General features: G+C 45.3%; 1 protein-coding gene and 1 long non-coding RNA gene across 5 annotated transcripts in view; both read left to right on the top strand.

Annotated features, from left to right (window-relative positions):
* Positions 1-13,933, top strand: part of LOC307214462 — a 240,621-nt gene that overhangs the window by 84,415 nt on the left and 142,273 nt on the right. The gene's annotated exons all lie outside the window — the stretch shown is intronic.
* SLAIN1 (SLAIN motif family member 1) overlaps positions 1-13,933 on the top strand; it is a 36,118-nt gene that overhangs the window by 5,554 nt on the left and 16,631 nt on the right. For all 4 annotated transcript variants that reach the window (XM_079972749.1, XM_079972751.1, XM_079972750.1 and 1 more), the window contains exon 2: positions 3,062-3,201. In XM_079972749.1, the coding sequence (XP_079828875.1) occupies positions 3,062-3,201 (140 nt within the window). The remainder of the gene's footprint in view (positions 1-3,061; positions 3,202-13,933) is intronic.

The following is a 13,933-nucleotide window of genomic DNA, read 5'->3' as shown; positions in this document are numbered from 1 at the left end:
TGTAGATTTCAGCGAGGCTTGCAGTAGAATAGATCCGGTTTTTTTCTGAGATAAATCAAAGACTGCATTGTTTAGAGAGCAATCCTGTAGCAAGCTCCACTGGGGTGAGTGGATTAGGACCCAGTGGATCTCCAGCTAAGCCAAAAGGTTCCTGGTACAGCCAGGCCAACTTAACTCCCACATCCTTGGCTTTGCTGGAGATATGCTGGTGTATATCACCCATTCTGGCTCAGCCCAGGACCCACCCTACTGATCTGAGCCTGGTGGATGCTAAGTTGGTGCAAGCCATCATCATCATCATTAGCCACCCATCTGACTGGGTTGCCCTAGACCAGCAGTTCTCAACCCGTGGGTCCCCAGATGATGTTGGACTACAGCTCCCATCATCCCTAGCTAACAAGGCCAGAGCTCAGGGATGATGGGAGTTGTAGTCCAACAACATCTGGGGACCCACAGGTTGAGAACTGCTGCCATAGACACTCCAGCAAAATATAGGAACACAATAGAACATCAGACATTCAAAACTTAAGGACTTCCATCCTGTGGCTGCAGCTTACTATTAATCTCCTAAAGTAGCCTGCCCCTTCCTTTCTCTCTCACATAATGACTTTCTCAATGTGGGGCATTTGTTTTCAGGTCTGGAGTAATTTGGTTTCTTTGGGCTTTGTGCATTTATCTTAAAAAGGAAAAGCCAAGCTGTGTATGTGGTTGATTTCTTTAGAATGATTTATGTAAAATAGATAATATGGTTAGTTTTGCATCACGTCTTCTGTTTAACATTTGGCCTTTCAAATTGCTGTGGGGGATGGGCAGTGTCTGTGGGGAGTGGAGGGAGAGCCATGGGGGAATGAACCTTGGGGTTAATGGTTGACATCCATTTGTCTCAGGAGACAGTGGAAGAGTGTGGCTTCAGGGGTAAAGTCAAACCATTGTTGAGTTTCAGCACCAGCTGTGCCTGTAGAGACTGCTACGGGAGAGACATGTTTTGTTGCATCTGGGGCAGATGAAGATGTCTAGTTTTGCTGCTACAGGTGTACCATGACATTTATTCTTGCTGTGCTCCTCCCAAAGTCATTCCTCCTCTGCTCACAGATACACAACCTAACTGGTTGTCTCCAGACACTACAGTCATCTGCAAAGGATTCCCACATTGCAATATTAATGTTGCCAGCCTTCATGTCGTGTTTGCAGACAACTGCAACGCAGTTGGTCTGCCAATGAACCTGGTTCCTGAAGTCAGCTCCCTGTAGAGTACGTCCTTGCATTGCAATAGTCCAGTCTGTAGATTATCAGAGCATGGAGAACAGTGACAATCTCTGTAGCTGGCAAACCAGCTAGAGATGGAAACAGGTGTGCTTAGCCACTGAGCCTGCCCAGTCTCCAGCAACAGTGTTGGATCCAGTAGCACCACAAGCTATGAACCTGCTCCATCCAGGGGAGTGTAACCTGCCCAGGAGAAGCCATCTCCCTCCTGGACTCAAGAACTTGGAACGCATAACCCCTCTGCCTCTTCAAGATTCCCCTTCAATTCATTGGCCTGTACCCGGCCCATTACTGCCTCCAAGGAGCAGTCTAGCACTTCAGCTTCCTCTCCTTATTCCAATGGATTGGAGAGACAGCTGGGTGTCATACTGATGCCTCATTCCAAATATCCTTATGACAGCTGCCAGTGGAGTTCCAGCATGTGTTCTAGCCTGGCAAGAACGCTCAAGGAGTGTGCAAAACAGCGCCAGGGAGGAGTTAGGACAGAGATTCCTGGAGGGCCACATTTGACCTTCATTCTTAAACGTTAGTGTCGACAGAGTTCACAGTTTTCTTAACTGCAGCCCTTTCCTACAACCCAGTTGTCTGGTTCATGGAAAAGGGGTTCATGGAAAAGGGGAATCTTCCTCTGAGCCCACCCACTTACCCCAATACCACCCTACAACAAGATGGCAGGATGGAGTTCACTTTAATCTAGGGTGGTAAAATCACGAGTTGATTGAGAGGTGATGTGATACTTGATGGGCTTTCACATGGATGGAGCAAATTTGTGTTTATATTTTTTGCTTCATAAAGTAGGACGCAAACCAACAGGTCCAATTTACAAGGAAAGAGGATTTCCACCAAACGTTAGGAGAAACTTTCTGGGGTACAAGTTGTTCAACCATGGAACAGACTGTCTTCAGAAGATGGTAGACTCTTACGCATTAGAGGTTTTTGAAGTAGAGGCCTTGGCCTCTGACAGGGGTGCTGTTGAAGCGAAATTCCCTGCATGGGGGTTAAATCAGATGACCTTTCCCTTCTAGCCATATGATTCTTTAACCTCTCTGAGTTAAGATTGGCTGCAACTCCCTGTCTAGTATATACTTGGACATGAACCTGGGCTTATGGCCATGTAATCTGTACAAAGACTCTTGACTTGTTTTTGCCCGAGTTAAGAGTGCTTAACTTTCTCTGGATGGCACCCAAGGTATTAAAAAGCTTCTGTCTGCTTACCTATGTTGAAATCCTTAACAAGCAACTCTTCACTCGGAAGAATATGACGAGAGGAGCTATTATTAGATGTTCAATATGCCCCTTCACACTCCAGATGCACATCGCAGGTTTACTGTTCTTCAGTTAGAGGGACTTGCGATATGCACTCTGAAAAGGGTAGCAGATAGGGGGCCAAAAGGTAAGTACAGAATTGTGTTTCCAGTAAATTGCACAAATAGGGAATTAACATCTAGAATGGAGTTCAGTATTCTAGAACTTTCTGAACTCTCAGATTATACCAACATGTTTTATGTGCTTAGCCGAAAACTGGATTTCACTGTGGCTCAACCATCCTTTCCGGCCCTGGTGCCCTGTAGATGACATTGTACAGTTCCGGACCTATTTGAGGCTTGCCTTCAAGGCTGTACACTGCAAACATAGTAATTATAAACCAATTAGAATGAGAGTACATTTTATTATTATTATTTATTATTAATCTCAATTTGAGATATGCCACCGTCTCTGATTTTGTAGTGCTGTACATCTTCCATTAGAAGCATCAAATTTATGTGTTGTGCTAAAGCTTTTATTTGATTCTATTTAGGTTGTATGTTGCACCAACAAAGAGCATCGTACCCCAAGAAAAATCACTGACCCCTTTGCAGTGGTGTCGCCATGTTCTAGATAATCCAAGCCCTGAGATGGAAGCTGCAAAACGCTCTCTCTGCTTCAGGTTGGAACAAGGTAGCTTTGGTTTTTTTATTCATTGTGTTTCCATTGCTTTCTCAGAGAATCTGTTCCTACTGGTTTTAGGCTGGTCCAGTTGAGTAGCGGCATAAAGGATTATCTGTGTGCAAGGTGTTCTGTATTCCTGTGGCCTACACATTGAAAACCGCCAAAGTAGGGATGTTTGAAACCAAGTGCTGTTTTTCTTTAGGGCTTTCTGCCCCACAGTCTCAAATATTCATGGGTGCTCTGCAGTGTCCCAGATTTCCTTGTTTGAGGATTTATGTCCTAAAATCAGATTCGCATCTAAATAAGAATGTGCTTCTTTGCTTTCAGTGTGATGTATATTTGCATGTACACCTCTGTTCTTATACCCTCAATGAGCTTGTACATGAGTGTCTGGGTTCAGATACCAGCTGCCCACCACCCAGACACCCCTGCCTCACTGAAAGTAAATTGGGGAGAAGGTGGGTATCATAGCTACACTGACAAAGCTACAACATTGTATTGATTTTTTTTTTTACTGCTGACTTTGTGTATGTTTTAATCTGATTCCCCTTGTTGAATTGGTATTTGTTTTTTAAATAAAGGGTTTCTTTGGTGCGGGTGGTAAAGGTAAAGGTAAAGGTACCCCTGCCCGTACGGGCCAGTCTTGACAGACTCTGGGGTTGTGCGCCCATCTCACTTAAGAGGCCAGGGGCCAGCGCTGTCCGGAGACACTTCCGGGTCACGTGGCCAGCGTGACATCGCTGCTCTGGCGAGCCAGAGCCGCACACGGAAACGCCGTTTACCTTCCCGCTGGTAAGCGGTCCCTATTTATCTACTTGCACCCGGAGGTGCTTTCGAACTGCTAGGTTGGCAGGCGCTGGGACCGAGCAGCGGGAGCGCACCCCGCCGCAGGGATTCGAACCGCCGACCTTTCGATCGGCAAGTCCTAGGCGCTGAGGCTTTAACCCACAGCGCCACCTGCGTCCCTGGTGCGGGTGGTAAATTACCCTAAAAAGTAGAATATAGATAATTTTAATAAAAATAAATACACATATCAGAATATCCCTAGTATGTGTGTGTTTGTGTGTGTGATCATGTCTCACCATCATGAGGAAATGCTGGTACCGAAAATGTCAGTGGGTTTATTATTAGTTTTGTGGTGGTGGTGGTTGTTTTAAAAAGGAAAACTGCAAAACCCTATTCTTTACAGCCTATACATATCTGCTCAGAAGTAAGCCTCACTGAGTAAAGTAAGACTTATTCACAGGTAAGTATATACAGGACTGCAACTGTAGTCGCGTACAACACTAAAAGAAATTTATAGCCATAACACTTCATAAAACAAGAGTTAATTAAGTAAAACTGGCCAGATTTCCCGACAGAAAGAATCTTTATAATGAATTGGAGATCAGTTCACTTTCAAAATTCCCTGTGAAAGTTGATCTCTCGTTTATCATTTCCTTTGTTTTTCTGCAGCATCTGAGAGAGTTGTTCCAAACCTATTATATGCGTTAATAACACTTAAGAGTTTCTGTTTCCCCTGTCATGTTTATTTCCACAGTCTGTGTTTTACTTTGGCCTCAGGATGCTGAGGTTTCAGAAGCAAATGAGGGATGAACACATGTTAATCTCTGGAGAACTTGTTTTTAAGAAAGGGGGAAATGCTCCATTCAAGTGCTTGCTTTTGTTACTGAAAGTATATTCTGGCATGAAACTTACCAAATACTTGACTTTGTGTGAGAGAGCATGATTTTGTTGTTTAGTCGTTTAGTCGTGTCCGACTCTTCGTGACCCCCTGGACCAGAGCACGCCAGGCACTCCTGTCTTCCACTGCCTCCCGCAGTTTGGTCAGACTCATGTTTGTAGCTTCGAGAACGCTGTCCAACCATCTCGTCCTCTGTCGTCCCCTTCTTCTTGTGCCCTCAATCTTTCCCAACATCAGGGTCTTTTCCTGGGAGTCTTTTCTTCTCATGAGGTAGCCAAAGTATTGGAGCCTCAGCTTCATGATCTGTCCTTCCAGTGAGCACTCAGGGCTGATTTCCTTCAGAATAGGTATGTTTGATCTTCTTGCAGTCCATGGGACTCTCAAGAGTCTCCTCCAGCACCAGAATTCAAAAGCATCAATTCTTCGGCAATCAGCCTTCTTTATGGTCCAGCTCTCACTTCCATACATCACTACTGGGAAAACCATGGCTTTAACTATACAGACCTTTGTTGGTAAGGTGATGTCTCTGCTTTTTTTCTCTTTTTTTTTTTTGAGAGCATGATAGTATCTTACCGTATTTTTCCCTCTATAACACGCAGATTTTTTCTCCTAAAAAGGAAGGGGAAATGTCTGTGCGTGTTATAGAGTGAATGTGTGGTCCCTGGAGCCGAAAAATCAGGCAAAAATCAAATCGCGGCACTTCACGGAGAAGGGAAAACTGAAAAGAGGAAGCGGCTGCTTTCCTGCATTCTGGCTCAGGGTCTTACTGCTCACCCTCCTCTGTTTCGTTGCTGTGTTTGCTGAAACGGAACAAAGAGCAGGGAAAGCCCCTCCCCTCCAGGCAAGCAGAGGGGAATTCCTCTCTGTGCTTGGGTGCTGCTGGGGAGAGGGAGAGAGAGGGGGGAAGTGAGAGAGAGGGGGGGAGGGAGGGAGGGAGGGGGAGAGAGAGAGAGAGAGAGAGAGAGAGAGAGAGATGGCTGGCTTTGGTGGGGGGAAACTTTTGCCTTTCTTTCCTCCCTCCCGTTAAATCCCTCTCCTGCATTCTTAGCCAGCTGCTTCTCTGCACACCCCTCTCATGTCCCTTATTTGTTTTTCCTTCGCTCCCCACTTAAAATGTGGTTACAAAGCATAGATCCACATGGATCCTCAGGATCTTTGCATTGGGTCACCCCAAATTCACCATCAGATCACATAGCATGTCCATGGCTACAGCCTGCCCCCCCAAAATCACGCACCCACTGTTGCCTGGGGCTGCAATGGTGCAAAAACGTGGTTAAAAAGCATGGATCCACATGGATCCTCAGGATCTTTGCATTGGGTCACCCCAAATTCACCATCAGATCACATAGCATGACCATGGCTACAGCCTGCACCAAAAAAATCACGCACCCACTGTTGCCTGGGGCTGCAATGGTGCAAAAATGTGGTTACAAAGCATGGATCCACAGGGATTCTCAGGATCTTTGCACTGGGTCACCCCAAATTCACCATCAGATCACATAGCATGTCCATGGCTACAGCCTGCACCAAAAAAATCACGCACCCACTGTTGCCTGGGGCTGCAATGGTGCAAAAATGTGGTTACAAAGCATGGATCCACAGGAATTCTCAGGATTTTTGCATTGGGTCACCCCAAATTCACCATCAGATCACATGTCTGTGGCCACAGCATGAAGCCCAAAAATGATACATCCACTGTTTCATTCAGAATGTTTTTTCCCTTGTTTTCCTCCTCTAAAAACGATGTGCGTGTTATGGTCATAATTTTATTCTGCAATGGCCCAATGAACTGAGCACATGGAGGAGTCTGGGCTCCTTCAGACTGGTGACTTTTCTTTTTTTTGGCAAATATATTCTGCAGTGTGTCATTCATAAAATAATAGCGCATTTGTAGTGGATTTATACTGCATTCTCTTAGTTGTTCTACAGTGCTTCCCTAATGCCTCTGGTGGGGCACTGTTTTGCTATAATGTGCAATGAAAGGAGAACAATGCATACACCCCGGCCCAATCCTGGACATTTATGGTCTGAAACAGTACAGAATTTTAACAGGAATCGACAGGATGTGCCCCAATTTGGAAACAAAGCTGTACGTCTGCCCCAAACCTGCAGCAGACATGGAACAGAATTGAAAGCAGGATTGCACAGAACAGCTCCAACACCATCATGAGCACAAACGATAACGAATGAAAAGGAATGCCTGGTGCTTTCATTGCACAAACCTAAATTTCTGTTATGTGATTGAATCCCTCTTGCAAAAATACTGACAGTCTGGAGGTGGCTATAAGCAACAAGCATGTACCACTACAGTGTTTGTGAGAGTGTCATTTTCCCCGTGATATCTGTCGCACACGGCAATTGTTGAGCCATTTCAGGAACTCTCGGGTGGCAGCTCCATGTCCTCTGAAAGCGCACCCTGTCCGTTGTGTATCTATCCGTAGCAAGGCAATATCTTGTCTGGTACCTGCCAGCCACCCTTTCTTTCTAAGCAGTGACTGAGCTGACAGTATGCGTCTGCTGTGAGGGAAGCTACAATGTGTAGGTTTAAAACCTCACACGGGGGTCTAGCCTTGGGAAAGGTTGAATGCTATGTGCAGAAGGGTTTAAGTGGGGAGAGGGTCCCAGAGTTGGAGGTTTCAGGAATAAGGACCTCCAGGGCAGCTGCAGCAGAACAGATTGAGCAGTACTGAGAAATAAGGGCCCATAGGAAGTAGATAACTGAGAAGCAGAATGGCAAGCCAGTGAGAAGAAACACTGTGTACTGTCTGGGGGTGGGGGAAGATTGAAGAGTCATGCAAGCTCTGGAGGTACGAAATTTCAACATATTGATTTGAAATAATCACCAAGACATTTGGCTGCAGGTCTCTGCTGCATTTGGTTCCTCTGACAAAAATGTTCTTCGGAAAAGGCAGCTATGAGGTTACATAACGCGGGCATTTTCGGCCACACTAAGCAAACGGCAAAAGTTGGTGGAGGAGAGTATCATGAAGGAACTTACTGGGCATATTTGGAAGTCCTCTCGGTCATCGTTAGTTGATGGTTTGCATCAGCTTACCTGGACTCTTCTTTCTGCACCTTCTGTCTGAAACTACAGTTCTTGGAGAACCAAATGCAATACAGAAATAAATGGAGGTGTTTTAGCTCAGTGGTAGAACACATGCAAGGTTCCAAGTTGAATCTCTGGTGATGAGCAGGTAGTAGATGATGGAAGAGACTTCTGGACACCCTGAAGGACTTTTTCCTAGCTGAGTGGACAGTAGTGGGTCAAGACAGACAAATAGGTGGACCTGTAGGTGAGGCAGTAGTCTAATGTTCTTATGATTATAAGGACATGTTTCCATTCCTATTCTGTGACTTATTTTTACTGATTGAAAGTTTATTTCATTATTCCTGCATAGCAGGGGTTGGACTGGGTGACCCTAGGAGGTCCGTTCCAACTTCTCAAATCTGTGATTCACATTCTTACTGTGTTTCACTGAGTTTTTGTGCAGAGGTTTCATAACCATGGCAGTGGTTTCATCAGCTGTCTCACTAGCAACAACAACAAGCCATCAGCACAAATCCATATTTCAGCTGCTTCACACGCATTTACAGTCTCTTTCTATATATCACTGTCTCTAATTGCTCTTGGGTATGGCTTGTTGTTTCTCCTCTTCTGCTTCCTCATTCAAAAGATGCACCCAGGAAAGTGCCAGTAAGAAACAGCCCTAGGGACTAACTTGACCTTGACAAGTCAGTGCTAATTTTATCAGGAGGGGGAGGTGGAATAAATTGCTGGCCCCTAATCATAGTAGAACGATGGGTCTGCCATATGGTAAATTCCAGCTGTTGTGAGGTTGCTTATTTGTGTGAAGTTGTTGCCCTGTCCTTTGTCGTCCCACCCTCTGGATTCTTGTTCAGAAGTGGTCCAGACACAGTTCATCCAAATATCGTGATTGACTGCATGGAGAAAGTGGAGGGGGAGGAAATCTCTCTCGGAACACTAGAGCTTCTGAACATGCAGTGAAGCTGAATGTTGGAAGATTCAGAACAGGTAAAATAAATCACTATGTCCCACCTAGTTAAACTATGGAACTCACTCCTGCAGGAAGCAGCAACGGCCACCAACTTCGATGACTTTAAAAGAGGATTCGGTCATGGAGGATGATGCTATCGGTCACTACTTGCCATGAAGGCCACGCTCTTCCTCCACAGTCAGAGGCAGCAATGCTTGTGGTGATGATGATAATGTCAGAAATCAAGCCCATATCAGGAGAAACTGGCAACTCTCCCAGGCACCCGGCTTGATCTCCTGTTGATCTCCCTGGCTGCATTCCCCAGCAAGATCCAGGCTAGGTCGCAATAGGCAATTCTTCTCAGCGTGAGAAGAACACCCCCCCTCTTTCCTGGCCTCCCCCCCCCCCGGGCAGGGGAAAGAGATAGACAGAAACGTATTTACATGTCTTTATTTCTGTCTTTGCAGCATTACAAAAAACATGACTGCTCTCTTCAAGCTCCAGCAGTCTAGTGACAAACACTTCCTGCACTTCCTGGACAGGAATAAACGGAAGAGCTCATATTACACTCTGAGCTAATTCCGGTGCTTCGCACTGTGAAGTGACTGTCCCTCTGTTTCCCACGGACAGTCCCAACATTCCCATTATGTTTTGCTTTCAAGCTAGCAGTTTGCAGCTGCATTGCTTCTATATCGTAACATATAAGATATATATACCACCCTTCATCAAAAGATCTCAGGGCAGTTCACAAGAAAAATATATATAATTTAGTTGATCAATGAAGGGGTATAAAAAAAATAAAATTTGCCCAATTGCCTAACAATTTGAGCAATTTAGAGGGATTTGAAATTCTAGGACAAAAGGAAAGAAAATAAATTATCTTTATATAGGTTTCCATTTTCAAACAAGAACCCATAATTCGTTCTTTTTTAAAGGAAAGTATAGCACATACGGGGACGCAGGTGGCGCTGTGGGTAAAAGCCTCAGTGCCTAGGGCTTGCCGATCGAAAGGTCGGCAGTTCGAATCCCTGCGGCGGGGTGCGCTCCCGTCGTTCGGTCCCAGCGCCTGCCAACCTAGCAGTTCGAAAGCACCCCCGGGTGCAAGTAGATAAATAGGGACCGCTTACTAGCGGGAAGGTAAACGGCGTTTCCGTGTGCGGCTCTGGCTCTGGCTCTGGCTCTGGCTCTGGCCAGAGCAGCGATGTCACGCTGGCCACGTGACCCGGAAGTGTCTCCGGACAGCGCTGGCCCCCGGCCTCTTGAGTGAGATGGGCGCACCAACCCCAGAGTCTGGCAAGACTGGCCCGTACGGGCAGGGGTACCTTTGCCTTTACCTTTATAGCACATACCCACATACAAAACGAGCACACAATTGTTGGAGACTGTGGGTGCTTTTGTGTTTGCAGGCTTCCCATAGGCATCTGTTTGGCCACCATGAAAACAGGACGTTGGACTATATGGGCCATTGGACTGATACTCTCCTTACGTTCTTATGTGACATGCATACGTGCTTTAGGGAATCATGTGACTTGTGCTTCCTTTGAGAAACGACTCTTCTATGAGAGCTAGATCATACCAGACACAGTAGGAAAGGCTCTTGATCTGTTTTCTCTTGTTTCTGTCTGGCCCAAGTGCCTCTGTAAGTTATATTTTCATTTTTTAAGCCTCCACGCTTGAGCTGCACCATCACTTCTCAGTAAATGTTGACTTAGTAGAAGTTGCTGCAGCAAGTTTTTCTGTGCCTCTTGAACAGTGCTTACTCTTTGCGGGGAACGGTTGTTTTTGCATTTGCCCTTTTGCTGTATATGTGGGGGGCGGGGACACATTGTGCAAATATGGTTTTGCCTTTAACGCTTATGGTTATATTTTGTTCCTGCAAGGAAGAAATGGTTCATATTCTGAAAGGTTTAGATCAGGCTTCCTCAAACTTGGCCCTCCAGATGTTTTTGGCCCACAACTCCCATGATCCCTAGCTAGCAGGACCAGTGGTCAGGGATGATGGGAATTGTAGTCTCAAAACATCTGGAGGGCCGAGTTTGAGGAAGCCTGGTTTAGATAATGGGCATCTTCCTCATAAGTGCAGAACACACTTTGGGTTAAAACCATGGCAAGTAGTCTAGAACCTCTGGTTGTGGCGTACTGTGTTCTGTGACCCAGTTAAAATGTCATTTGAAACCATGTTTTTTTTTTTTGTTTTGGACTGAGGAACTTGTGGTCTTGCAGGGGTTGTTGATCTCCAAGTCACATTACCCTCTTTGGGGCTGATGGGAGTTGGAATCCAGCAACATTTAGACAGGTACATGTTCTTCATCCCTAGCTTAGCTAACTCGTGATTGAACCCAAGCTTGCCTACAAACCATGGTTTGTTTGAGGCCTAAAAACCAGGATGTGAAACCATGGTTTGAAGTTAGTGCAAAATACTGTTTGCAAACAGTGGCTTCCCATACAAGTCCCAGTGTCGTAACTCTCATTATCTAAAATCTTACGGAAGTTTTCCTGGAAACACATAGTGATACCTGTGTATGCTTCCAAACTCTGAAATCATGCTGGCAGGATCTTTAATGCGCTTGGCTACAATAATGGGAGGATGGAACAGCTGCACAATGAACTCTCTCCATTGTCTGTGTGCCTGTCCCTCCTGCCTTAAGTCTTTCTGGACACAGCCTCATTTCCCTGCCCACCTCCTTGTTGTGAAATCCATGGGCAGCCTGCCTTGCTCCTAGGCTGGCTTGCAAAAAGGAAGTGATGCAGAGGATCTGAAGTGATTGTTTCACTATCTTTACCTGGAACAAAGTTAACAGTGCAGTGTAGTCCAGAGCATAACCTTTATTACTCAGTGCTTAGTTTCACACCTTGTTATTTACTCTGCACCCCACAAATGGGACATCTTCATCTCAGCAACCCAGTGTTCTCTCTACCATGGGAAAAAACACTTGTGAATGTCCATCATTTCACCAGTAGCTGTTCTGGGCAACCCATTGATCAATCAGGTATAAAGCACATAGCTTGTTCACCCTGTCTGCCACACCTCTTTAGCCAATCAAGCCCTGCCCAAACGTGTGAAGCTACAATTTGCAGAGTGCTTAAACAGTTAATCCCTCTTCCCCAGGGTACTCTGGGAATTGTAGTTCTGTGAGGGGAATAGGGGTCTCTCAAAAAGCTCCCAGCACCCTTAGCAAACTGCAGTGCCCAGGATTCTTAGGTGGTTAAAGTTGGGCTTAAGTGCTGAACTGAGTCTGAGACGGGTGCCTTCACTGACGTGTGGGGCAGTGGGCATGTCTTGAGGGGCTGCAAAACACGTGCAGGATCTGGCTGTGCTTAACTGCACCATATAACAATCCCCAGGGAAGTTTCTAAGAACTTGAGTAGCATTGGTGAACAGAGGGATCCTTGTTATCAAAGCAGAGAGGTTGGCACCTTTTGGCATAGATATCTAGTACATGGGCCAATCTAATTGTTTGGGGCTGCAAACTTCTTATCGTGTAAAGCTAGCGATCTGGCATGTGTGTGTCTCTGTGTTTCTGAGCTGACAGTCCGCCAAATTATTCCAGTTGCATTTATAAGGATGAGAATAGGTGAGGACTCTTTCCCCACTCTCTGTGCCACGGAAGGATGGGTCTTGCCCCTCTCTGAAGAACAGCTGATGGCTGTAGAATATATTTTCACCTCTCTCATCCATTTCCTTAGTGACAAACGTGGTGTTCTTCGTGTGGTTCTTAAGAGTCCCAGCTGCAATAACAGTAGCTTTGTTCAGGACAAGTCTTGTCACAGGAGTTATTGTGCAAAATAATGAATGCGGCCTGCACTTGCGTTGTTGACTGCATCTGTGGGTGAGAGCATGCAGACCATTAATTGGCCCTGGCAAATGACCACGCTGTTACAAAACTGTCTTGTGTTTAAAAGGAGAATCACAAAGGCCTTTTAACGTCTGCCTCCTTTTGCTGGTTTATAATGAGAAGTACAAAATGTTGCCAGTGGTTTTAAAATCACAGGTATACTGTAGCTTTCTTCTAAGGTGGCAGCTGTCTGCTTGTTCCCAAGATATATTTTGCATTTATGGAAAATTCATTTAGTCATTAAAGCTCATGAATTAATAGATCGGGCTTGATTTTGGCAAAGGAGGCCTCTGTAACTTGTGATCAAGTCCTCAAAACAGGAGGCCTGGCTGGATGCTGTTCATTGCTAATGTGCTTTGTTCAGCATGATGGGACTTGACATGCGTAGATTGTAGACCTAAGTGGCGCCCAATGCTATAGAGATCATGTGTCTCATTTACAGGATTGCCGCATCACAGCTTAAAAAACAAGGAACTCCATAGATCTGCATTGTCTGTGGTTCATTGAGTGCAATGTATTGACAGTGGGAATGCCGAGTGTATTCTGGGATGTCTGCTGCCCTGGAATGAGGTGGGACTTAAAGGAAAGCGTGCCCATTTAAAATATTGGTACCCAAATGATATGAGATTGACACTCTTGGACATCACCTAACTTTCAGTGGCAAGTCCTAGGAGTCTTTTATAGCGTGTTGACATTTGATGCATGGGGTTGACCCTATTGTTTTAATAATAGGTGGTATTAATAGTACATTCGACTACTTGTAAATCTGAACCCTGTGGCCCTGCCAAATTTTGCTTGAAGAAGTGCCATCAGATTCACTAATACAGAAGATACATATTATTATTATTTTTTAAAGTTGTAAGACTCGGATTCTCACACCTGGAATGTTACATCTCTCTTTGGATTTCATATTAATATTTTGTTGCTCAACAACAGCTGTGATGCAGTTAATGGCAGGTTGTGGTAATGCTGTCGCAGAGCATGATGGCTTGCGAAGGGGGATGTGATTTGTATGACATTTTGAACTTATAGGACAGTGTCTGGAGGCGTAGAGAATACGGATGTTGCCCTGCTTTCCTTTCCTTTATTTTGTTACATTTTAATCTCGCTGTTCCTCCCCAGAGTGGTATACCTGGTTCTTGAACCCTTGTCTCCCTGGTCCTAGCCTGACACTGTACCCATTACACCACACTAGTAGCTTTCTTAGATACATAGAGAAATTTTAT

The sequence above is a fragment of the Podarcis cretensis genome, assembly GCF_951804945.1.
Source record: "Podarcis cretensis genome assembly, chromosome: 4".
NCBI lineage: Eukaryota > Metazoa > Chordata > Lepidosauria > Squamata > Lacertidae > Podarcis > Podarcis cretensis.
This window is presented reverse-complemented; position numbering and strand designations above follow the sequence as displayed.